The sequence below is a fragment of the Triticum aestivum genome, chromosome 2A (genome assembly GCF_018294505.1).
Source record: "Triticum aestivum cultivar Chinese Spring chromosome 2A, IWGSC CS RefSeq v2.1, whole genome shotgun sequence".
Taxonomy (NCBI): domain Eukaryota; kingdom Viridiplantae; phylum Streptophyta; class Magnoliopsida; order Poales; family Poaceae; genus Triticum; species Triticum aestivum.
In genome coordinates this window covers 37,744,528-37,770,966 of record NC_057797.1, presented here as the reverse complement: position 1 = coordinate 37,770,966, position 26,439 = coordinate 37,744,528, and the positions used below count along the sequence as shown (strand labels likewise).

Genomic DNA, 26,439 nt, shown 5'->3' with positions numbered 1-26,439 from the left:
GAGCTATCCGCAGCGAAGCTATTACTCCTGCGTTTTTTACAACCAAGGTCGCATCTTCCCATACAAGCGTCTTGACATTGAAGCAATAGCTGGTCTGCCCTATCTGGAAGAAGCTCTGGATTGCTTCAAAGGGGTTGGACTGCTGCCGTTCGTCACTGACCAAGAGCATTGGAATGAAGAGTTGCTGCTCCAATTCTATGCCACACTTCACATCCGCGGGTATAATAGAGATCCGAAGACTTGGGTCCTAGAGTGGATGACAGGAAACGTTCATCACGAAGCCAAAGCCTTTGACATCATTGAGCTCACTGGTTTGCCCACTCCTGGCGATCTCTACGAACATGGCTGTCAGCTTCATAGTGAAGCTGTTGAGAGCATCTTTCAGAAGACTGAACCTAACATGAGTCAGATGCTCAGTATGATGAAGCCATTGCCCCAAGATGCTGCATATCCCACGGAGTTCTTCGTTGAAGACCTAGAGTATCTTCCAAGGACTATTTATCACATCATAAGGCGAACTCTCTGGCCCATCAAAGGGCACTCTCCACATGCCAAGCTGGAAGGTGCAATGAAGACTTTGGTCTTCTATATTCTTCATGGAAAATGCTTCAATACACAGGATTTCTTCATTCGCCAACTTGCGGCATCAGGCTCTGATTTGTTTGGCTTGAAGTTCTACGCCCCTTGGGTGATGAGGCTGATCAAACTTCACTCCGCTATCTCATATCAGCCATCTGCCCGCAATCATTGGATCTTTTTGCCTGATGTGGATATGTCTATTGAAGCCATCTATCCTGAGCCTGCCAAGGAACCTCTAAGTCTTCAAAATGCAGAGCATCAAAGTTTTTCTCAGAACGTTGAAGGCGTTGAAGCAGTAACTTGTGTGTATCCTTTGGCTGGCACTACACGTGCACCGCATCCTGCTCTCACTGAAGCCACTGATAGCACCATTGCCCAACGACCCAAGAAGCGCACTCGTGTTCTCAATGACCGAGAGCTTCTGGTGGCTCTTCATCAGAAACAAGATAGGCATCATGACTGGCTGAAGCATCAAATGCAAAGCCTCTTGGTGGATGTTAATCACATTCGCAATCTTGCCACCAAGAATGCCTTTGTTGCTCATGAAACCTCTCGACGCACATGGAAAGGGCTGACACTGCTGTGTTCTGAAGATGATCTTCAAGAGGACGGCTTCTTTGAGCGATTCAAGTTTGACTCCACACCTCCTCGAAGGGCAGTGTTGCGACGAACTCCATCTCTTGAAGACTCTGAGTTCTCTTCCTCTGTTGCAACTATGAATGCCAGAGTGATCGAGGATGAAGACGATGCTACTTCATCGCCGCCTCCTTCAGCACACGTCAACACTGCTCCAAGTTCTTCTGCACCGCCGAACACCACTGATGACCCTGCTGCTTCACCTACTCTTCATGGGAACGAGTAGATGCTCTATGTCTTCGAACCTTTTTGGTCCTTACTAACAAAAGGGGGAGAAGCATATGAGTTTGGTAGTCTTCAAGCGGGTCCATATGGGCTTGTGCTTTATATTTTGCTTCGTGTTTACAACTCTCGTTTTTGATACATTTGGTTCTTTGAGTTGTAACACTTAAACTCGATGGTCGTCTGCTACTTATTTGCCACCTTGTGATGCAATGATAAATTCCGCATGTGCGACGATAAATTCCGTACTTAGATCATTTTGCAGACGTCCATTTTCCATTATGCATGTCATTATCTTCACATACCTTCACATGCATAGTGGATTGTCATCATAAGTTGAAGCGGATCTCCACAAGCACAACCTGCCATGTGCATTTGCATTCCAAAAGCAAATTACTTATATGCACATCTTCAGGGGGAGCCCTTGCAACTTATGAAGACAATTCCTTATCCTTTACAATTTCACATATTATATTCCCCGTTGAAAAGTTCAACTAGTTTGTCATCAATCGCCAAAAAGGGGGAGATTGTAAGTGCATCTAGTGCCACCCCTAGTTGGTTTTGGAGTATTGACGACAAACCTAGTTGAGGGACTAATGTGTTTGTGAGAATTGCAGGATAACACAAGTAGAAGTCCCTCATTGATTCGGTTTTCCTACCAGAGATGACCCCTAAAAATGTATGAAGACATTGATGTCAAAGGTGGTATATGAAGATATTCACATTGAAGACTATGACAAGAGAAGACACCGCATGAAGCCTATGGAGCTCGAAGACTTAGATCTTTCGTAGTTCTTTTTCTTCTATGATTGAGTCATAGGAGCCACCGTACTGTTAAGTGGGGTCCAAGAGAACCAGTCAGAATGACAGAAGTGATGCTTAAACAAAACCTATGTCTTCGAGTGAAGACTATGAGAGCGAATCTTGTCCAGAGTCGGACAAGTCAGCTTTGCTTGTAGCCCAAGTAAAGTTGTCGTGTGAGGTTGAAATCTGACCATTGGAACACGTGTCAGTTCTTTAGTGACCCAGGGTCATTTCGGACAAATCAGATCGGGTTGCCTAGTGGCTGTAAATAGCCCACCCCCAACAACCATAAATGGTTGGCTGCTCGGATTTAGAGTACGGCTTTTGTCGTTTGAGAGCAACCCACCTCGAAGCCTTTGAGAGAGAATTCCTTGCGAGGATAAAGCCCTAACCACCCAGAGCCAAAGAGAATTAGGAATCACTTAAGTCTTCTTGTCTGTGTGATCTGAAGACTTATTACACTTGAGGACTGTGCATCCTCCAGCCGGTTAGGCGTCGCGTTCTGAGCATCCAAGAGACATTGTGGATTGCCAGTGAACGAAGTCTGTGAAGGTTTGGGAGTCTACCTTGAAGACTTACCAGAGTGATTGGGCGAGGTCTGTGTGACCTTAGATCAAGGAGAATACGGTGAGGACTGGGTGTCCTGAGCTGCGTGTTCAGGACTGGGTGTCCGGGACTGTGTTTCCTATGGTTTAAATACCTTGTCGCCCTAACCAGACGTACAGTTGTCACAGCAACTGGAACTGGTCCAACAAATCATTGTCTTCAACGAGTCACTGGTTTCATCCTTCCTTTCTACTTACTTACTGTTACTCCTTGTGAATTCATTGTATGTCTGCACTATCTTTTGTCTTCACTGAGTGACTGTGTGATCTGTTTGGCTTCTTAATATCTTCCTACCTGACACTTACTACCTAGTGTTGGGGAACGTAGCAAAAATTCAAAATTTTCTACGCATCACCAAGATCAATCTTTGGAGTAATCTAGCAACGAGGGGAAGGAGAGTGCATCTACATACCCTTGTAGATCGCTAAGCGGAAGCGTTCAACTGAACGGGGTTGATGGAGTCGTACGCATCATGATCCAAATCACCGATGATCCTAGTGCCGAACGGACGGCACCTCCGTGTTCAACACACGTACAGCCCGACGACGTCTCCTACGCCTTCATCCAGCAAGGGGAGAAGGAGAGGTTGGGGAAGACTCCATCCAACAGCAACACGATGGCATGGTGGTGAAGGAGGGGCGTGGCAATCCTGCAGGGCTTCGCCAAGCACCGCGGGAGAAGAGGAGGACTTGGGAGAGGGGGAGGGCTGCGCCAAGACTTGGTTGATGGCTGCCCTCCCACCCCCCACATATATATAGGGGCAAGGGAGAGGGGGGCCGGCCCCCTCAGATCCAATCTGAGGAGGGGGCGGCGGCCAAGGGGGGTTGCCTTGCCCCCCAAGGCAAGGGGGGCGCCCCCCCTTTTAGGGTTCCCCCAAACCCTAGGCGCATGGGCCCTAAGGGGGGAGGCGCCCAACCCACTAAGGGGCTGGTCCCTCTCCACATAAAGCCCATAGGGCCCTCTGGGGCAGGTGGACCCTCCCGGTGGACCCCCGGAACCCCTCCGGTGGTCCCGGTACAATACCGGTAACCCCTGAATTATTTCGGTGACCGTATGATGACTTCCCATATATAAATCTTTACCTCCGGACATTTTCGGAACTCCTCGTGACGTCAGAGATCTCATCTGGGACTCCTAACAACATTCGGTAACCACGTACATCTATTCCCTATAACCCTAGCGTCATCGAACCTTAAGTGTGTAGACCCTACGGGCTCGGGAGTCACGCAGACATGGCCGAGACAACTCTCCGGTCAATAACCAACAGCGGGATATGGATACCCATGTTGGCTCCCACATGCTCCACGATGATCTCATCAGATGAACCACGATGTCAAGGACTTAATCAATCCCGTATACAATTCCCTTCGTCGACTAGCGGTATGATACTTGCCCGAGATTCGATCGTCGGTATCCCGATACCTTGTTCAATCTCGTTACCGGCAAGTCTCTTTACTCGTTACGTAACACATCATCCCGTGATCAACTCCTTGATCACATTGTGCACATTATGATGATGTCCTACCGAGTGGGCCCAGAGATACCTCTCCGTTTACACGGAGTGACAAATCCCAGTCTCGATTCGTCCCAACCCAACAGACACTTTCGGAGATACCTGTAGTGTACCTTTATAGCCACCCACTTACGTTGTGACGTTTGGCACACCCAAAGCACTCCTACGGTATCCGAGAGTTGCACAATCTCATGGTCTAAGGAAATGATACTTGGCATTAGAAAAGCTTTAGCAAACGAACTACACGATCTTGTGCTAGGCTTAGGATTGGGTCTTGTCCATCACATCATTCTCCTAATGATGTGATCCTGTTATCAACGACATCCAATGTCCATGGTCAGGAAACCGTAATCATCTATTGATCAACGAGCTAGTCAACTAGAGGCTTACTAGGGACATGGTGTTGTCTATGTATCCACACATGTATCTGAGTTTCCTATCAATACAATTCTAGCATGGATAATAAACGATTATCATGAACAAGGAAATAATAATAATAACCAATTTATTATTGCCTCTAGGGCATATTTCCAACAGTCTCCCACTTGCACTAGAGTCAATAATCCAGTTCACATCGATATGTGATTAACACTCAAGGTCACATCCCCATGTGACTAACTCCCAAAGAGTTCTGGGTTTGATCATGTTATGCTTGTGAGAGAGGTTTCAGTCAACGGGTCTGCAGCATTCAGATCCGTATGTACTTCGCAAATTTCTATGTCATCTTGTAGATGCAACTACTACGCTACATTTGGAGCCATTTCAAATAACTGTTCTACTTGGAACCATTCTAAATTGTTGCTCCATTATACGTATCCGGTATCTCTACTCAGAGCTATCCGGATAGGTGTTAAGCTTGCATCGACGTAACTCTTTACGTCGAACTCTTTATCACCTCCATAACCGAGAAACATATCCTTATTCCTCTAAGGATAATTTAGACCGCTATCTGGTGATCTGCTCCTAGATCACCTTTGTACCCTCTTGCCAGATATGTGGCAAGGCACACATCAGGTGCGGTACTCAGCATGGCATACCGTATAGAGCCTATGAAAAAAGCATAGGGGACGACCTTCGTCCTTCCTCTTTCTTCTGCCGTGGTCGAGCTTTAAGTCTTAACTTCATACCTTACAACTCAGGCAAGAACTCCTTCTTTGACTGATCCATCTTGAACACCTTCAAGATCATGTCAAGGTATGTGCTTATTTGAAAGTACCATTAAGCGTTTTGATCTATCCATATAGATCTTGATGCTCAATGTTCAAGTAGCTTAATCCAGGCTTTCCATTGAAAAACACTTTCCAAATAACCCTATATGCTTTCCAGAAATTCTACGTCATTTCTTATCAACAACATATACTCATCAGAAATTCTATAATGCTCCCACTCACTTCTTTGGAAATACAAGTTTCTCATAAACTTTGTATACACCCAAAAACTTTGATCATCTCATCAAAGCATACATTCCAACTCCGAGATGCTTACTCCAGTCCTTAGAAGGATTGCTGGAGCTTTGCATACTTGTTAGCATCTTTCAGGATTGACAAAACCTTCCGGTTGTATCACATACAACCTTTCCTCAAGAAAATCGTTGAGGAAACAATGTTTTTTGACATCCTATCTGTAAGATTTCATAAATAATGCAGTAATCGCTAATATAATTCCAACAGACTCTTAGCATCGCTACGAGTGAGATAGTCTCATCATAGTCAACTCCTTGAACTTGTCAAAAAACATCTTAACGACAAGTCGAGCTTTCTTAATGGTGATACTTACCATCATTTTCCGTCTTCCTTTTAAAATCCATATGTACCTAACAGCCTTATGACCATCAAGTAGTTCTTCCAAAGTCTACACTTTGTTTTCATATATGGATCCTCTCTCGGATTATATGACCTCGAGCCATTTTGGAATCTAGGCCCACCATCGCTTCTCCATAGCTCGTAGGTTCATTGTTGTCTAGCAACATGACTTCCAAGACAGGATTACGTACCACTCTGAAGTAGTACGCATCCTTGTCATCCCACGAGGTTTGGTAGTGACTTGATCTGAAGTTTCATGATCACTATCATAAGCTTCCACTTCAATTGGTGTAGGTGCCACAAGAACAACTCCCTGTGCCCTGCCACACACTAGTTGAAGAGACGGTTCAATAACCTCATCAAGTCTCCACCATCCTCCCACTCAATTCTTTCGAGAGAAACATTTCCTCGAGAAAGGACCCGATTCTAGAAACAATCCCTTATTGCTTTCGGATCTGAGACAGGAGGTATACCCAACTGTTTTGGGTGTCCTATGAAGATGCATTTATCCGCTTTGGGTTCGAGCTTGTCAGCCTGAAACTTTTCACATAAGCGTCGCAGCCCCAAACCTTTTAACAAATGACAGCTTAGGTTTCTCTAAACCATATTTCATACGGTGTCATCTCATCGGAATTACGTGGTGCCCTATTTAAAGTGAATGTGGTTGTCTCTAATGCCTAACCCATAAACTATCGTGGTAATTCAATAAGAGACATCATGGTATGCATCATATCCAATAGGGTGCAGTTATGATGTTCGGACACACCATCATACTATGGTGTTTCAGGCTGTATTAGTTGTGAAACAATTTCCACAATGTCTTAATTCTGTGCCAAACTCGTAATTCAGATATTCATCTCTATGATCATATCATAGATATTTTATCCTCTTGTCACGACGATCTTTCAACTTCACCCTGAAATTACTTGAACCTTTCAATAATTCAGACTCGTGATTCATCAAGTAAATGTACTCAACATCTACTCAAATCATCTGTGAAGTAATAACGATATCCACTGCACGCCTCAGCACTCATTGGACTGCACACATCAAAATGTATTACTTCCAACAAGTTGCTTTCTAGTTCCATTTTACTGAAAACGAGGCTTTCAGTCATCTTGCCCATGTGGTATGATTTGCATGTCTCAAGTGATCCAAAATCAAGTGAGTCCAAATGGTCCATTTGCATGGAGTTTCTTCATGCATATACACCAATAGACATGGTTCGCATGTCTCAAACTTTTCAAAAACGAGTGAGCCCAAAGATCCATCAACATGGAGCTTCTTCATGTGTTTTATACCGATATGACTTACGTGGCAGTGCCACAAGTAGGTGGTACTATCATTACTATCTTATATCTTTTGGCATGAACATGTGTATCACTACGATCGAGATTCAATAAACCATTCATTTTAGGTGCAAGACCATTGAAGGTATTATTCAAATAAACAGAGTAACCATTATTCTCCTTAAATGAATAACTATATTGTGATAGACATAATCCAATCATGTCTATGCTTAATGCAAACACCAATCTCGATGGTAGAGGGAGCGTGCGATGCTTGATCACATCAAGCTTGGAAAAACTTCCAACACATATCGCCAGCTCACCTTTAGCTAGTCTTTGTTTACTCCGCAGCCTTTTATTTCGAGTTTACTAACACTTAGCAACCGAACTGGTATCTAATACCATGGTGCTACTAGGAGTATTAGTAAAGTACACATTAACACAATGTATATCCAATATACTTCTATCGACCTTGCCAGCCTTCTCATCTACCAAGTATCTAGGGTAATTCTGCTCCAGTGGCTGTTCCCCTTATAATAGAAGCGCTTAGTCTCGGGTTTGGGTTCAACCTTGGGTTTCTTCACTAGAGCAGCAGCTGATTTGCCGTTTCATGAAGTATCCCTTCTTGCCCTTGCCCTTCTTGAAACTAGTGGTTTCACCAACCATCAACAATTGATGCTCCTTCTTGATTCTACTTTTGTGGTGTCAAACATCGTGAATATCTCAAGGATCATCATATATGTCCCTGATATATTATAGTTCATCATGAAGATCTAGCAGCTTGGTGGTAATGAGTTCGGAGAAACATCACTATCTCATCTGGAAGATCAACTCCCACTCGATTCAAATGATTGTTGTACTCAGACAATCTGAGCACAAGCTCAACAATTGAGCTTTTCTCCCTTAGTTTGCAGGCTAAGAAAATCATCGGAGGTCTTATACCTCTTGACGTGGGCACGAGCCTGAAATCCCAATTTCAGCCCTCGAAACATCTCATATGTTTCGCGAAGTTTCAAAACGTCTTCGGTGCCTCAACTCTAAACCGTTTAACTGAACTATCACGTAGTTATCAAAATGTGTATGTCAGATGTTCGCAACATCCACAGACAACGTTCGAGGTTCAGCACACTGAGCAGTGCATTAAGGACATAGGCCTTCTATGAAGCAATGAGGACAATCCTCAGTTTACGGACCTAGTCCGCATAATTGCTACTATAAACTTTCAGCTAAATTTTCTCTAGGAACATATCTAAATAGTAGAATTGAAGCGCGAGCTACGACATAATTTGCGAAGACCTTTTGACTATGTTCAGGATAATTAAGTTCATCTTATGAACTCCCACTCAGATAGACATCCCTCTAGTCATCTAAGTGATTACATGATCCGAGTCAACTAGGCCGTGCCCGATCATCACGTGAGACGGACTAGTCATCATCGGTGAACATCTTCATGTTGATCGTATCTTCTATACGACTCATGTTCGACCTTTCGGTCTTCCGTGTTCCGAGGCCATGTCTGTACATGCTAGGCTCGTCAAGTCAACCTTAGTGTTTTGCATGTGTCCCAAGGCCATGTCTGTACATGCTAGGCTCGTCAACACCCGTTGTATTCGAACGTTAGAATCTATCACACCCGATCATCACGTGCTGCTTCGAAACAACGAACCTTCGCAACGGTGCACAGTTAGGGGGAACACCTTTCTTGAAATTTTAGTGAGGGATCATCTTATTTAAGCTACCGTCGTTCTAAGCAAATAAGATGTAAAACATGATAAACATCACATGCAATCAAATAGTGACATGATATGGCCAATATCATTTTACTCCTCTTGATCTCCATCTTCGGGGCTCCATGATCATCGTTGTCACCGGCATGACACCATGATCTCCATCATCGTGCCTTCTTGAAGTTGTCTCATCATCTATTACTTCTACTACTATGGCTAACGCTTTAGCAATAAAGTAAAGTAATCACATGACGTTTATGTTGACACGCAGGTCATAAATAAATTAAGACAACTCCTATGGCTCCTGCCGGTTGTCATACTCATCGACATGCAAGTCGTGATTCCTATTACAAGAACATGATCAATCTCATACATCACATATATCATTCATCACATCCTTTTGGCCATATCACATCACAAGGCATATGCTGCAAAAACAAGTTAGACGTCCTCTAATTGTTGTTGCAAGTTTTTTTTCCGTGGCTGCTATAGGTTGCTAGCAAGAACGTTTCTTACCTATGCCAAAACCACAACGTGAATTGCCAATTTCTATTTACCCTTCATAAGGACCCTGTTCATCGAATCCGATCAGACTAAAGTGGGAGAGAAAGACAGCCGCCAGCCACCTTATGCAACTAGTGCATGCCAGTCGGTGGAACCGGTCTCACATAAGCGTACGTGTAAGGTTGGTCCGGGCCCCTTCATCCCACAATGCCGCCGAATCAAGATAAGACTAGTAACGGCAAGTAAATTGACAAAATCGACGCCCACAACTACTTTGTGTTCTACTCGTGCATAGAAACTACGCATAGACCTAGCTCATGATGCCACTGTTGGGGAACGTAGCAGAAATTCAAAATTTTCTACGCATCACCAAGATCAATCTATGGAGTAATCTAGCAACAAGGGGAAGGAGAGTGCATCTACATACCCTTGTAGATCGCTAAGCGGAAGCGTTCAAGTGAACGGGGTTGATGGAGTCGTACTTGTCGTGATCCAAATCACCGATGATCCTAGTGCCGAACGGACGGCTCCTCCGTGTTCAACACACGTATAGCCCGGCGACGTCTCCTACACCTTGATCCAGCAAGGGGAGAAGGAGAGGTTGGGGAAGACTCCATCCAGCAGCAGCACGACGGCATGGTGGTGAAGGAGGAGCGTGGCAATCCTGCAGGGCTTCTCCAAGCACCGCGGGAGAAGAGGAGGACTTGGGAGAGGGGGAGGGCTGCGCCAAGACTTGGGTTGATGGCTGCCCTCCCACCCCCCACATATATATAGGGGCAAGGGAGAGGGGGGCCGGCCCCCTCAGATCCAATCTGTGGAGGGGACGGCGGCCAAGGGGGGTTGCCTTGCCCCCCAAGGCAAGGGGGGCGCCCCCCTTTTAGGGTTCCCCCAAACCCTAGGCGCATGGGCCCTAAGGGGGGAGGCACCCAGCCCACTAAGGGGCTGGTCCCTCTCCACATACAGCCCATATGGGCCCTCCGGGGCAGGTGGACCCTCCCGGTGGACCCCCGGAACCCCTCCGGTGGTCAAGGTACAATACCGGTAACCCCCGAATTATTCCGGTGACCGTATGATGACTTCCCATATATAAATCTTTACCTCCGGACCATTCCGGAACTCCCCGTGACGTCCAGGATCTCATCCGGGACTCCGAACAACATTGGTAACCACATACATCTATTCCCTATAACCCTAGCGTCATCGAACCTTAAGTGTGTAGACCCTACGGGCTCGGGAGTCATGCAAACATGGCCGAGACAACTCTCCGGTCAATAACCAACAGCGGGATCTGGATACCCATGTTGCCTCCCACATGCTCCACGATGATCTCATCGGATGAACCACGATGTCAAGGACTTAATCAATCCCGTATACAATTCCCTTCGTCTAGCGGTATGATACTTGCCTGAGATTCGATCGTCGGTATCCTGATACCTTGTTCAATCTCATTACCGGCAAGTCTCTTTACTCGTTACGTAACACATCATCCCGTGGTCAACTCCTTGATCACATTGTGCACATTATGATGATGTCCTACCGAGTGGGCCCAGAGATACCTCTCCGTTTACACGGAGTGACAAATCCCAGTCTCGATTCGTGCCAACCCAACAGACACTTTCGGAGATACCTGTAGTGTACCTTTATAGCCACCCAGTTACGTTGTGACGTTTGGCACACCCAAAGCACTCCTACGGTATCCGGGAGTTGCACAATCTCATGGTCTAAGGAAATGATACTTGACATTAGAAAAGCTTTAGCAAACGAACTACACGATCTTGTGCTAGGCTTAGGATTGGGTCTTGTCCATCACATCATTCTCCTAATGATGTGATCCCGTTATCAACGACATCCAATGTCCATGGCCAGGAAACCGTAACCATCTATTGATCAACGAGCTAGTCAACTAGAGGCTTACTAGGGACATGGTGTTGTCTATGTATCCACACATGTATCTGAGTTTCCTATCAATACAATTCTAGCATGGATAATAAACGATTATCATGAACAAGGAAATAATAATAATAACCAATTTATTATTGCCTCTGGGGCATATTTCCAACACCTAGCTGCTATTAGTCATTGTGCTTTCACTTCATTGAATACATGACTATGGTTTACCTAGTGTAGTCTACCTTCCGCTGCATGTTAATAGGTTTATTTCTATCGTTTGTCTTCGAAACTTCCACATTTTGAAGACTTTCAAAAAAATCGCCTATTCACCCCCCTCTAGTTGATATAACGCACTTTCAGGGATAAGCCACGAGGCTTTTTCTTGGTGTTCAGAGTAGGACAAACCACAGCTGAGCCATCAGCGCCAACTGAATCAGCATTTGGTGTGTCCTTTTGTCCAGAACCAGAGATATAATCATTCGTTTCTATCAGATCTAAGTTGTTAGGGAGAACAATCTCCGGATTATCATCAGCAAATTGTAAACATCTAAGTTTCTCATTGTTAATAATGTCAAGAATGATTTCTTTTCGTTCCTCCTCATTGTTACCAATGCACAAGTCAACTTTAGATGTATAGGAAGCAAGTTCATTAGGGTCAATGTTGGCAAATGATTTACCTTTGAAAGTGGCTAGAATCTCCAAATTCTTCTTCCTCATATAAGGAGCTGCCTTATCCATGATCTTTATATTCCCATGAGTTCTGGTCTTTGGTTTGTCAGCAAGCACTGGTCCCCATGTGGGTGAGTTTTTGTTGTTGATTTTTTCTTGACCACAATATCTGCCTTTTCCAGGGAATCAAGTAGGGATCTCTTAACTGAGTTCATTGCCATTGTTAGATCTTCTGGTAAACATTTCATATCTATATTAATGTTATCTTCTTCCCCATAAGATTCCTCCATCTCAAATTTGCTAAGTTGTTCAGAACAATAGTCCAGATGGACTGACAACACATTAGTTTTTCCAGACCCCAAACTTGGATCACTCTCATCTTCACAAACTTTCACTGGTGTTAAGTTCTCATAGTCATCTGACATCAGAGTTTGTATGTCATTGACTGTGTCAAATGGATGTTTTTCCACTGCAGAAGCAGTACCCTGAGATATGTTTTTGTTCAAGCTGGTTCGGTTGTTAGTCTTGGAAGGGAAATTAGCCTTATCCAACTCATCAATTGCCTCCTCCTCATCTTCTTCCATGCCCTCTTTCTCTTCAGTATCTTTATTGTTATTTTCCTCATTTCCCTCAAGATTGTCCAGCTCTGGGTCATCATCATCTCCATCATTGTTCTCATCGATCTGCTCAAACCCTTCTACTGTAAAAAACAGTAAGTAAAGTTTCTTTTTCATCTCCACCAATCTCTCAAAGGGAATTTTCCTTGGATCTCTACAGGCAATTTTAACTCGAATTTTTTCATAGAAACTTTTGAAAATACCATTCCAATCCACATCCACAAGGATACCAAAGCAAGCAGCAATCTGGGCAAACACCTTCCATGCACACCACTTGGGTGCAATACCATCAATCTGCACCCAGGCTTCAGTCAGTGCCCCAAATTCATCCAACATACCTTCCCATTCACAGATCTTAACAGACACTCCAGCAACAGGCAGTTCAAAAGGAGGGAACTCAATCAGGTCATCCACATTTTTCCAAGGTGGAAACGTCAGCAAAAACATCTTGTTTTCCAACTCTCTGATTTGCCATGGCCACTCCTTATTCTCACAGAAGATTGAAGGAAATATGCCCTAGAGGCAATAATAAAGTTATTATTTATTTCCTTATATCATGATAAATGTTTATTATCATGCTAGAATTGTATTAACCGGAAACATAATACATGTGTGAATACATAGACAAACAGAGTGTCACTAGTATGCCTCTACTTGACTAGCTCGTTAATCAAAGATGGTTATGTTTCCTAACCATGAACAAAGAGTTGTTATTTGATTAACGAGATCACATCATTAGATGAATGATCTGATTGACATGACCCATTCCATTAGCTTAGCACCCGATCGTTTAGTATGTTGCTATTGCTTTCTTCATGACTTATACATGTTCCTATGACTATGAGATTATGCAACTCCCGTTTACCGGAGGAACACTTTGTGTGCTACCAAACGTCACAACGTAAATGGGTGATTATAAAGGTGCTCTACAGGTGTCTCCAAAGGTAGATGTTGGGTTGGCGTATTTCGAGATTAGGATTTGTCACTCCGACTGTCGGAGAGGTATCTCTGGGCCCTCTCGGTAATGCACATCACATAAGCCTTGCAAGCATTGCAACCAATGAGTTAGTTGCGAGATGATGTATTACAGAACGAGTAAAGAGACTTGCCGATAACGAGATTGAACTAGGTATTGGATACCGACGATCGAATCTCGGGCAAGTAACATACCGATGACAAAGGGAACAATGTATGTTGTTATGCGGTCTGACCGATAAAGATCTTCGTAGAATATGTAGGAGCCAATATGGACATCCAGGTCCCGCTATTGGTTATTGACCGGAGATTTGTCTCAGTCATGTCTACATTGTTCTCGAACCATAGGGTCCGCACTCTTAACATTACGATGACCGTTATTATGAGTTTATACATTTTGATGTACCGAAGTTAGTTCAGAGTCCCGGATGTGATCACAGACATGACGAGGAGTCTCGAAATGGTCGAGACATAAAGATTGATATATTGGACGACTATATTCGGACACCGGAAGTGTTCCGGGTGATTTCGGATAAAACCGGAGTGCCGGAGGGGTTACCGGAACCCCCCGGGGAAGTATGGGCCTTATTGGGCCTGAGGGGAGAGAGAGGGCAGCAGCCCAGGAGGTGGCGCACCCCCCCATGGGGAGTCCGAATTGGACTAGGGAGGGGGGCGCGGCCCCTCTTTCCCTCTCCCTCCCCCTCTCTTTCCTTCCCCCTCTTTCTTCCTAGTTGGACTAGGAAAGGGGAGTCCTACTCCCACTAGGAGGAGGACTCCCCCTCCCTTTGGCGCGCCCCATAGGGCCGGCCGGCCTCCCCCCTTGCTCCTTTATATACGGGGGCAGGGGGGCACCCTAGGACACACAAGTTGATCCTCGTGATCGTTCCTTAGCCGTGTGCGGTGCCCCCTTCCACCATATTCCACCTCGGTCATATCGTTGCAGTGCTTAGGCGAAGCCCTGCGCTGGTAGAACATCTTAATCGTCACCATGCCGTCGTGCTGACGGAACTCATCCCCGAAGCTTTACTAGATCGGAGCCCGGGGAGCGTCATCGAGCTGTACGTGTGCTAAGAACTCGGAGGTGCCGGAGTAACGGTGCTTGGATCGGTCGGATCGGGAAGACGTACGACTACTTCCTCTATGTTGTATTAACGCTTCCGTTGTCGATCTTCAAGGGTACGTAGATCACACTCTCCCCTCTCGTTGCTATGCATCACCATGATCTTGCGTGTGCGTAGGAATTTTTTTGAAAGTACTACGTTCCCCAACAGTGGCATCCGAGCCTAGGTTTTATATGTTGATGTTATATGCACGAGTAGAACACAAGTGAGTTGTGGGCGATATAAGTCATACTGCTTACCAACATGTCATACTTTGGTTCGGCGGTATTGTTGGACGAAGCGGCCCGGACTAACATTACGCGTACGCTTACGCGAGACCGGTTCTCCCGACGTGCTTTGCACAGAGGTGGCTTGCGGGTGACAGTTTCTCCAACTTTAGTTGAACCGAGTGTGGCTACGCCCGGTCCTTGCGAAGGTTAAAACAGCACCTACTTGACAAACTATCGTTGTGGTTTTGATGCGTAGGTGAGATTGGTTCTTGCTTAAGCCCGTAGCAGCCACGTAAAACTTGCAACAACAAAGTAGAGGACGTCTAACTTGTTTTTGCAGGGCATGTTGTGATGTGATATGGTCAAGACATGATGCTAAATTTTATAGTATGAGATGATCATGTTTTGTAACCGAGTTATCGGCAACTGGCAGGAGCCATATGGTTTTCGCTTTATTGTATGCAATGCAATCGCGCTGTAATGCTTTACTTTATCACTAAGCGGTAGCGATAGTCGTAGAAGCATAAGATTGGCGAGACGACAACGATGCTACGATGGAGATCAAGGTGTCGCGCCGGTGAAGATGGTGATCATGACGGTGCTTCGAAGATGGAGATCACAAGCACAAGATGATGATGGCCATATCATATCACTTATATTGATTGCATGTGATGTTTATCTTTTATACATCTTATCTTGCTTTGTTTGACGGTAGCATTATAAGATGATCTCTCACTAAATTATCAAGAAGTGTTCTCCCTGAGTATGCACCGTTGCCAAAGTTCGTCGTGCCTAGACACCATGTGATGATCGGGTGTGATAAGCTCTACGTCCATCTACAACGGGTGCAAGCCAGTTTTTGCACACGCAGAATACTCAGGTTAAACTTGACGAGCCTAGCATATGCAGATATGGCCTCGGAACACGGAGACCGAAAGGTCGAGCGTGAATCATATAGTAGATATGATCAACATAATGATGTTCACCATTGAAAATTAATCCATTTCACGTGATGATCGGTTATGGTTTAGTTGATTTGGATCACGTAATCACTTAGAGGATTAGAGGGATGTCTATCTAAGTGGGAGTTCTTAAGTAATATGATTAATTGAACTTAAAGTTACCATGAACTTAGTCCTGATAGTATCTTGCTTATGTATGTTTGATTGTAGATAGATGGCCCGTGTTGTTGTTCCGTTGAATTTTAATGCGTTCCTTGAGAAAGCAAAGTTGAAAGATGATGGTAGCAATTACATGGACTGGGTCCGTAACTTGAGGATTATCCTCATTGCTGCACAGAAGAATTACATCCTGGAAGCACCGCTGGGTGCCAGGCCTGCTGCTGGGGCAACACCAGATGTTATGAACGTCTGGCAGAGCAAAGCTGATGACTACTCGATAGTTCAGTGTGCCATGCTTTACGGCTTAGAGTCGGGACTTCAGCGATGTTTTGAACGTCAAGGAGCATATGAGATGTTCCAGGAGTTGAAGTTAATATTTCAAGCAAATGCCCGGATTGAGAGATATGAAGTCTCCAATAAGCTCTATAGCTGCAAGATGGAGGAGAACAGTTCTGTCAGTGAGCATATACTCAAAATGTCTGGGTATAATAATCACTTGATTCAATTGGGAGTTAATCTTCCAGATGATTGCATCATTGACAGAATTCTCCAATCACTGCCACCAAGCTACAAGAGCTTCGTGATGAACTATAATATGCAAGGGATGAATAAGACTATTCCCGAGCTCTTCGCAATGCTGAAAGCTGCGGAGGTAGAAATCAAGAAGGAGCATCAAGTGTTGATGGTCAACAAGACCACTAGTTTCAAGAAAAAGGGCAAAGGGAAGAAGAAGGGGAACTTCAAGAAGAACAGCAAGCAAGTTGCTGCTCAAGAGAAGAAACCAAAGTCTGGACCTAAGCCTGAAACTGAGTGCTTCTACTGCAAGCAGACTGGTCACTGGAAGCGGAACTGCCCGAAATATTTGGCGGATAAGAAGGATGGCAAGGTGAACAAAGGTATATGTGATATACATGTTATTGATGTGTACCTTACTAGAGCTCGCAGTAGCACCTGGGTATTTGATACTAGTTCTGTTGCTAATATCTGCAACTCGAAACAGGGACTACAGATTAAGCGAACACTGGCAAAGGACGAGGTGACGATGTGCGTGGGAAATGGTTCCAAAGTCGATGTGATCGCGGTCGGCACGCTACCTCTACATCTACCTTCGGGATTAGTATTAGACCTAAATAATTGTTATTTGGTGCCAGCGTTGAGCATGAACATTATATCTGGATCTTGTTTGATGCGAGACGGTTATTCATTTAAATCAGAGAATAATGGTTGTTCTATTTATATGAGTAATATCTTTTATGGTCATGCACCTTTGAAGAGTGGTCTATTTTTGATGAATCTCGATAGTAGTAACACACATATTCATAATGTTGAAGCCAAAAGATGCAGAGTTGATAATGATAGTGCAACTTATTTGTGGCACTGCCGTTTAGGTCATATTGGTGTAAAGCGCATGAAGAAACTCCATACTGATGGACTTTTGGAACCACTTGATTATGAATCACTTGGTACTTGCGAACCGTGCCTCATAGGCAAGATGACTAAAACACCGTTCTCCGGTACTATGGAGAGAGCAACAGATTTGTTGGAAATCATACATACAGATGTATGCAGTCCGATGAATATTGAGGCTCGTGGCGGATATCGTTATTTTCTCACCCTCACAGATGACTTAAGCAGATATGGGTATATCTACTTAATGAAATACAAGTCTGAAACATTTGAAAAGTTCAAAGGATTTTAGAGTGAAGTTGAAAATCATCGTAACAAGAAAATAAAGTTTCTACGATCTGATCGTGGAGGTGAATATTTGAGTTACGAGTTTGGTGTACATTTGAAACAATGCGGAATAGTTTCGCAACTCACGCCACCCGGAACACCACATCGTAATGGTGTGTCTGAACGTCGTAATCGTACTTTACTAGATATGGTGCGATCTATGATGTCTCTTACTGATTTACCGCTATCGTTTTGGGGTTATGCTTTAGAGACAGCCGCATTCACGTTAAATAGGGCACCATCAAAATCTGTTGAGACGACACCTTATGAACTATGGTTTGGCAAGAAACCAAAGTTGTCGTTTCTTAAAGTTTGGGGCTGCGATGCTTATGTGAAAAAGCTTCAACCTGATAAGCTCGAACCCAAATCGGAGAAATGTGTCTTCATAGGATACCCAAAGGAGACTGTTGGGTACACCTTCTATCACAGATCCGAAGGCAAGACATTCGTTGCTAAGAATGGATCCTTTCTAGAGAAGGAGTTTCTCTCGAAAGAAGTGAATGGGAGGAAAGTAGAACTTGACGAGGTAACTGTACCTGCTCCCTTATTGGAAAGTAGTACATCACAGAAACCTGTTTCTGCGACACCTACACCAATTAGTGAGGAAGCTAATGATAATGATCATGAAACTTCAGGACAAGATACTACTGAACCTCGTAGATCAACCAGAGCGAGATCCGCGCCAGAGTGGTACGGTAATCCTATTCTGGAAATCATGCTTCTAGATCATGATGAACCTACGAACTATGAAGAAGCGATGGTGAGCCCAGATTCCGCAAAATGGCTTGAAGCCATGAAATCTGAGATGGGATCCATGTATGAGAACAAAGTATGGACTTTGGTTGACTTGCCCGATGATCGGCAAGCAATTGAGAATAAATGGATCTTCAAGAAGAAGACTGACGATGATGGTAATATTACTGTCTACAAAGCTCGACTTGTCGCAGAAGGTTTTCGACAACTTCAAGGGATTGACTACGATGGGACCTTCTCACCCGTAGCGATGCTTAAGTCTGTCTGAATCATGTTAGCAATTGCCGCATTTTATGATTATGAAATTTGGCAGATGGATGTCAAAACTGCATTCCTGAATGGATTTCTGGAAGAAGAGTTGTATATGATGCAACCGGAAGGTTTTGTCGATCCAAAGGGAACTAACAAAGTGTGCAAGCTCCAGCGATCCATTTATGGACTGGTGCAAGCCTCTCGGAGTTGGAATAAACGCTTTGATAGTGTGATCAAAGCATTTGGTTTTATACAGACTTTCGGAGAAGCCTGTATTTACAAGAAAGTGAGTGGGAGCTCTGTAGCATTTCTGATATTATATGTGGATGACATATTACTGATTGGAAATGATATACAATTTGTGGATAGCATAAAGGGATACTTGAATAAGAGTTTTTCAATGAAAGACCTCGGTGAAGCTGCTTACATATTAGGAATAAAGATCTATAGAGATAGATCAAGACGCTTAATTGGACTTTCACAAAGCACATACCTTGACAAGATTTTGAAGAAGTTCAAAATGGATCAAGCAAAGAAAGGGTTCTTGCCTGTGTTACAAGGTGTGAAGTTGAGTCAGACTCAATGCCCGACCACTGCAGAAGATAGAGAGAAAATGAAAGATGTTCCCTATGCTTCAGCCATAGGCTCTATCATGTATGCAATGCTGTGTACCAGACCTGATGTGTGCCTTGCTATAAGTTTAGCAGGGAGGTACCAAAGTAATCCAGGAGTGGATCACTGGACAGCGGTCAAGAACATCCTGAAGTACCTGAAAAGGACTAAGGATATGTTTCTCGTATATGGAGGTGACAAAGAGCTCATCGTAAACGGTTACATTGATGCAAGCTTTGACACTAATCCAGACGATTCTAAATCGCAAACCAGATACGTGCTTACATTAAACGGTGGAGCTGTCAGTTGGTGCAGCTCTAAACAAAGCGTTGTGGCGGGATCTACATGTGAAGCAGAGTACATAGCTGCTTCGGAAGCAGCAAACGAAGGAGTCTGGATGAAGGAGTTCATATCCGATCTAGGTGTCATACCTAGTGCATCGGGTCCAATGAAAATCTTTTGTGACAATACTGGTGCAATTGCCTTGGCAAAGGAATCCAGATTTCACAAGAGAACCAAGCACATCAAGAGACGCTTCAATTCCATCCGGGATCTAGTCCAGGTGGGAGACATAGAGATTTGCAAGATACATACGGATCTGAATGTTGCAGACCCGTTGACTAAGCCTCTTCCACGAGCAAAACATGATCAGCACCAAGGCTCCATGGGTGTTAGAATCATTACTGTGTAATCTAGATTATTGACTCTAGTGCAAGTGGGAGACTGAAGGAAATATGCCCTAGAGGCAATAATAAAGTTATTATTTATTTCCTTATATCATGATAAATGTTTATTATTCATGCTAGAATTGTATTAACCGGAAACATAATACATGTGTGAATACATAGACAAACAGCGTGTCACTAGTATGCCTCTACTTGACTAGCTCGTTAATCAAAGATGGTTATGTTTCCTAACCATGAACAAAGAGTTGTTATTTGATTAACAAGATCACATCATTAGATGAATGATCTGATTGACATGACCCATTCCATTAGCTTAGCACCCGATCGTTTAGTATGTTGCTATTGCTTTCTTCATGACTTATACATGTTCCTATGACTATGAGATTATGCAACTCCCGTTTACCGGAGGAACACTTTGTGTGCTACCAAACGTCACAACGTAAATGGGTGATTATAAAGGTGCTCTACAGGTGTCTCCAAAGGTAGATGTTGGGTTGGCGTATTTCGAGATTAGGATTTGTCACTCCGACTGTCGGAGAGGTATCTCTGGGCCCTCTCGGTAATGCACATCACATAAGGCTTGCAAGCATTGCAACCAATGAGTTAGTTACGAGATGACGTATTATGGAATGAGTAAAGGGACTTGCCGGTAACGAGATTGAACTAGGTATTGGATACCGACGATCGAATCTCGGGCAAGTAACATACCGATGACAAAGGGAACAACATATGTTGTTATGCGGTCTGACTGATAAAGATCTTCGTAGAATATGTAGGAGCCAATATGGGCATCCAGGTCCCGCTATTGGTTATTGACCGGAGATTTGTCTCAGTCATGTCTACATTGTTCTGGAACCGTAGGGTCCGCACGCTTAACGTTACGATGACCGTTATTATGAGTTTATACATTTTGATGTACCGAAGTTAGTTCGGAGTCCCGGATGTGATCACGGACATGACGAGGAGTCTCGAAATGGTCGAGACATAAAGATTGATATATTGGACGACTATATTCGGACACCGGAAGTGTTCCGGGTGATTTCGGATAAAACCGGAGTGCCGGAGGGGTTACCGGAACCCCCCGGGGAAGTAATGGGCCTTATTGGGCCTGAGGGGAGAGAGAGGGCAGCAGCCCAGGAGGTGGCGCCCCCCCCCCCATGGGGAGTCCGAATTGGACTAGGGAGGGGGGGGCGGCCCCTCTTTCCCTCTCCCTCTCCCTCTCTTTCCTACCCCCTCTTTCTTCCTAGTTGGACTAGGAAAGGGGAGTCCTACTCCCACTAAGAGGAGGACTCCCCCTCCCTTTGGCGAGCCCCATAGGGCTGGCCGGCCTCCCCCCTTGCTCCTTTATATACGGGGGCAGGGGGGCACCCTAGGACACACAAGTTGATCCTCGTGATCGTTCCTTAGCCGTGTGCGGTGCCCCCTTCCACCATATTCCACCTCGGTCATATCGTTGCAGTGCTTAGGCGAAGCCCTGCGCCGGTAGAACATCTTAATCGTCACCACGCCGTCGTGCTGACGGAACTCATCCCCGAAGCTTTGCTGGATCGGAGCTCGGGGAGCGTCATCGAGCTGTACGTGTGCTAAGAACTCGGAGGTGACGGAGTAACGGTGCTTGGATCGGTCGGATCGGGAAGACGTACGACTACTTCCTCTACGTTGTATTAACGCTTCCGTTGTCGATCTACAAGGGTACATAGATCACACTCTCCCCTCTCCTTGCTATGCATCACCATGATCTTGCGTGTGCGTAGGAATTTTTTTGAAATTACTACGTTCCCCAACAAAGATTCCATTCAATTGGGTCAGTAATTCAGAGGCAGAGACCTCTCCTTTAACCACCATAAGAACAGCACAATTTTTGTAATTTAGCCAACTAGATTCAGCAGCTACAGGAACTTCAATGTGATAGAATCCTGATCGAGAAGCAGCACTACCAAAATAAGTGGCAGCAGGTTGAGGTTTTGCCCAAGCGGCATAGTTCTTCACATTATGATTCCCAGCACAGATAAAACACTTTTTCGACTCTACACAGTTCCCCACATAGTTGCCAGGCCAACTACAATTGAAGCAGATCATCTCCTTGTATTTAGGATCTAAAGGCTGAACCACTGGTGGTAGAGGGAGAGGGGGTGGGGCAGTGGTAACCGGAGGAACAGCCTGGGCTTGGGACACCTGATTAAGTTTGGTCGCCCCCTGCTGACCCGGTTTCCCCGCAGCGCTCGTAGCCGCGGGAGCAGATTTCCCCTCCTGGGGATTGGGCTTCTTCCCCGGAGGTGGCCGGCGATTCCTCTGTGGCATCTGGCCACGGTTTTCCATCCCTTTCTTAACAACTTCAGCGAACGATCTAGGAAACCTAGGGTTTTCAATGGAGATCTTGAAGATGGTAGGGATAGGATCAAATGGACCAACAGACGAAATCGGGAAGCAATCTTGGACCGAGAAGTTTCTTGATTGGAATAGATCCTTTCTCACCCAAAACAATTTGGGGATAGCATATCTAGGGTTTGGTGGCAGCGGCCTAGGTTTATGTAGGCAGCGGCTATGGGTTGGGTAGGGGATAACCCAGAGCTGGCCGAAAAAGTTCGCCACCTCCTCTCCAGAACCGTTTGCCTGACCCAAAAGCGTGTCACGAAAACCCGCTTTCCTCCCAACCACACATCTCGTGATTAACGACGATGGGGTGGGTTTTGGTTCGGTCACAGCAGTCAGCTGATTTGAGCTCCGTCTAGCTCTCCTCGCACAAGCGAGTTCGTCAGAGTTAGAACTTACCACCGGAGTCGGTGCATCAATCACGGAATGCGACGAGCGCGGTGAAGGTGAGATTTCACATTGGGTACTCAACGGGGTAACCCCTCTAATCGCATCAGATTCACAAATTCTCTACGAACTCCTTTTTTCATAAAAATCTGGGAATCCCCAATTGACTGACAAGCAGATTGAATATTAACAGCATCAGAACAAGGATTGGGTCGATTTCTATGTACCTTAGAATGGGGTTTCTCCCCCCGGTCACCCGGCCATGGCGGAGGCTCTAGGGTAGAACCCCTGATCCTCCTGCGCCCTTGCAGAGCGGGGACACCCTGCAGAGCCCATGCGCCGGGCTGTTGAAGCTTCAAGGAACCCTGGGGAGCACGGCCCCCGGCGGCAGCGCCTCCGGCGGCGAGCGCAAGAGCTGCAGCACCGGCGGGGGTCGGATGTTGAGCCTTGAAGGAGAACTCGATTTGAAGCGCGCCCATCTCGCCGCTTGCCCTGGATCCGCCGACTCCGCCTCCTGAATCGCCTAGAAGATGAACTCGTAGTCCATCCCGCCGTCGTCGCCCGCAAAGCGAGCTCGCTCTTCGAATGTCACACGATGCAGGATCTCCATGAAAATCTCGGGCCACTTGGAGCGGATTGGGAATCTCGCTTCCACCACCCGGCGCATCTCCGCAATCGCTTCCGGCAACGACGCATCGATCTCCGGGAGCGTCGCCACCGGCGGCGCCGCCACCTGAGCGGGTCGCAGACGCCGCGCCCACGCTCCGCGTCGCACTCCACCGACCATCGAGTTCGTCAGGTCTGGCCGTGGGGTGTGGGATGCAGTAGTTCTCTCGGGGGTGTGGGGATGGGGGTTGGGAAACGGGGGGAGATAAGGATGTGGTGACAATAATGACGGCCGCGGCGCCACTACTGCTGGTAGGTGGGGGGTCGCCTCTCTCGCTCCCTTCTCCCATCTCCAATGCAACCAAGCATCGCAATTGCTTCCACAGTGAACGGCGACATCTGGCAAGTGTTTCTCTTAATAGGAACGGACCAATGCCTGGTTGAAAAAGAAAAGAGAAAAACAGAAACGGGAAACACATCGGCAGGATGAATTTGTTGTGTTGCCTTCAGTTCTTGGCTGGAATCCAGCATCCGTGGAAACCGTAGGGTAGCCCATATGGGAACCTGACGCGCGCAATCTCTTTGAACGTGGCCGCGTGGAGCACCACCATGAAACCTCCACCATCCTCGGCGCTGACGATAGACATGACCACTCCGTCGTCTTCGTCGGTTGCCCCGGGCCTTGCCACGAAGAAGGGCTCTGATGGCACGGCGCCCTCCTCGTGCCAGCTCATGGCCTTCCGCAGCACCAGGTCGATCTTGGTGAGCGTGTTGGGGAAGTTGCAAGGCCGGCGTGCGCCGCAGGCGTAAGCATAGCGGTACTTCTTCCCGAGGCGCGCCCTGTTGATGTTGCACATGTCCATCCCTCGGCCATGCTCCTCAGGGTCCAGCGCCGTCTGGAGCTCGCCGGACGGGCTGCCGTCCAGTGGTATCCTGAACTGGCCGACTCTGGCGTCAGGCAGCGTGTCCGTGCCCCTGAACGACCTCAGTCCCTGGAGGACAAGCGTCTCGATGATTGCAGGGTCACCGTAGTGCTCGCAGCAATCGACGATGACCTGAGTTGCCTGGCCTTCCTCGCCTACCTCCTCGTACGCATTGATGAAGTGGATTGCCATGAAAGGTGGCACCTCAACGCTCGCCACCTGTATGCACGGACAAGAACAAACGCAGCGGCCGACTGGGCTATGAAAATCAACAAACATAAGTAGAGCAACGGTATGTATGTACTGTATATGAACATCGGTCCTACACGTACCCGGCCGGCCCGGCCACCTACCGCCGGGTATATGTGGGTTTACTTACAGTCTTGCCGGTGGACCTGCACATGACGTGCATGTAGCTCCCGGACGCAGGAAGCCAGTCGAAGGCGTAGAACCGGGCGAGTTCGGACTTGAGCAGGCTGGTCGACGAGTACCGGAGCTGCATCTCGGGCACCACGACATACTTCTCCGTCACGGCAAAGGAGTGCATCCATCCCGGCGTCGGCCCACCCCGGCAGTCCACCCTCCCTACGACCTTCCTCTCGTTGCTCCCAGCCTCCATCCTCACCAAAAGGTGGCCTGGCCGGACAAGGTCAGGGAGCAGCGTCAAGAACTCGGACTCGGTCACAATCGGGTGCGCCGACTGTATCATCGCATTGGCGCCGACTTTTCCCGTGAACTTGAACTTGCCGACCGTGTCGAGCGTGTGCGGGTCTATCAGGACGGAGCTCTTGGTGGTCTCGGTGAGGCACATGACCCGGCCGTCGCCGAGCGGCAGCACGGCGCTGTTGGGGTTGTCGGTGAGGGCCGCGCCGCTGAGGAGCCCCACGGCGTCGCGCACGCGGTCGATCAGGGTCCCGGGCTCGGGGCACTGGGAAAACTCACGCAGCACTGGCCGGCCATGCTTCTTGGCGGCCATGTACGCGTCCGACTCTATCTGCCGGTGCGCGCCGGTGGCATGGCCATGCGAGAAGGAGACGCGGACGAGTGTCGCGTAGCCGTCGAACAGGTGGTGGAACGCGACGTCGCCGGCGTCCCACACCCCTGGGCCGTTCCTCAGGTACGTGCCGTTCTAGCCCACACAGCAGACATACATACAGTACATTTTTGAGCAACTAATGGATGGTTCGGGAATATATGCATATAGGTAATTAACCTAGGAGTATATATACGTACCAGCCAGAGTGGGAGATCTCCCTCGACGGCCAACTCGCCTTCCCAGCGCTCTTGCCGGACGCTTGTCCAAGCAGACAGCTTTGTGCCGCCGCCGTCGACCCCAGCAGCTGCTTCCTCCTCGACTGGCGTCGACGTGGTGGTCGCTGCCTTCACGGAACGGGCGGGGCTGCCTACCATCTTTGAGCGGCGGAGGTTGATCGGTGTGGAGCGAGGCAACGATAAGGCCAGGGGTTTGGGAGCAGTGCAGAGCGCGGGGAGAGCAGCCGCCGCCATGGTAGCTACTGTAGCTAGCTTCTGATTTTGATGCTGTGTCGGATTGATTATTGCACGATCGATACATCAGCGGACCATGTATGTGTGTACGTATATACTCCCTCCGGTCCTTTTTTACTTCACGTATTACATTTGGGTCAAGTCAAACTTTGCAAAGTTTGACCAAATATATACTAAAAAATATCAACATTTACCATACCAAATATATATTCCATTAAACTGGATTTCATAATAAATCTAACAATATTGATTTGGCATTATAAATGTTGATACATACTTCTATTAGCTTGGTCAAAGTAGAGATGCTTTGACTTTATATAAAA

General features: G+C 46.5%; 1 protein-coding gene across 1 annotated transcript; it reads right to left on the bottom strand.

The window, feature by feature from the left end:
- Positions 1-24,193: 24,193 nt before the first annotated feature.
- On the bottom strand, positions 24,194-26,116 carry LOC123191449 (carotenoid cleavage dioxygenase 8 homolog A, chloroplastic-like). Its single transcript, XM_044604179.1, has 3 exons — positions 25,844-26,116; positions 24,990-25,739; positions 24,194-24,829 (listed from the first exon to the last, which is right to left on the bottom strand). The coding sequence occupies exons 1-3, from the start codon at positions 26,114-26,116 to the stop codon at positions 24,194-24,196; spliced, it is 1,659 nt and encodes a 552-aa protein (XP_044460114.1).
- Positions 26,117-26,439: the final 323 nt, after the last annotated feature.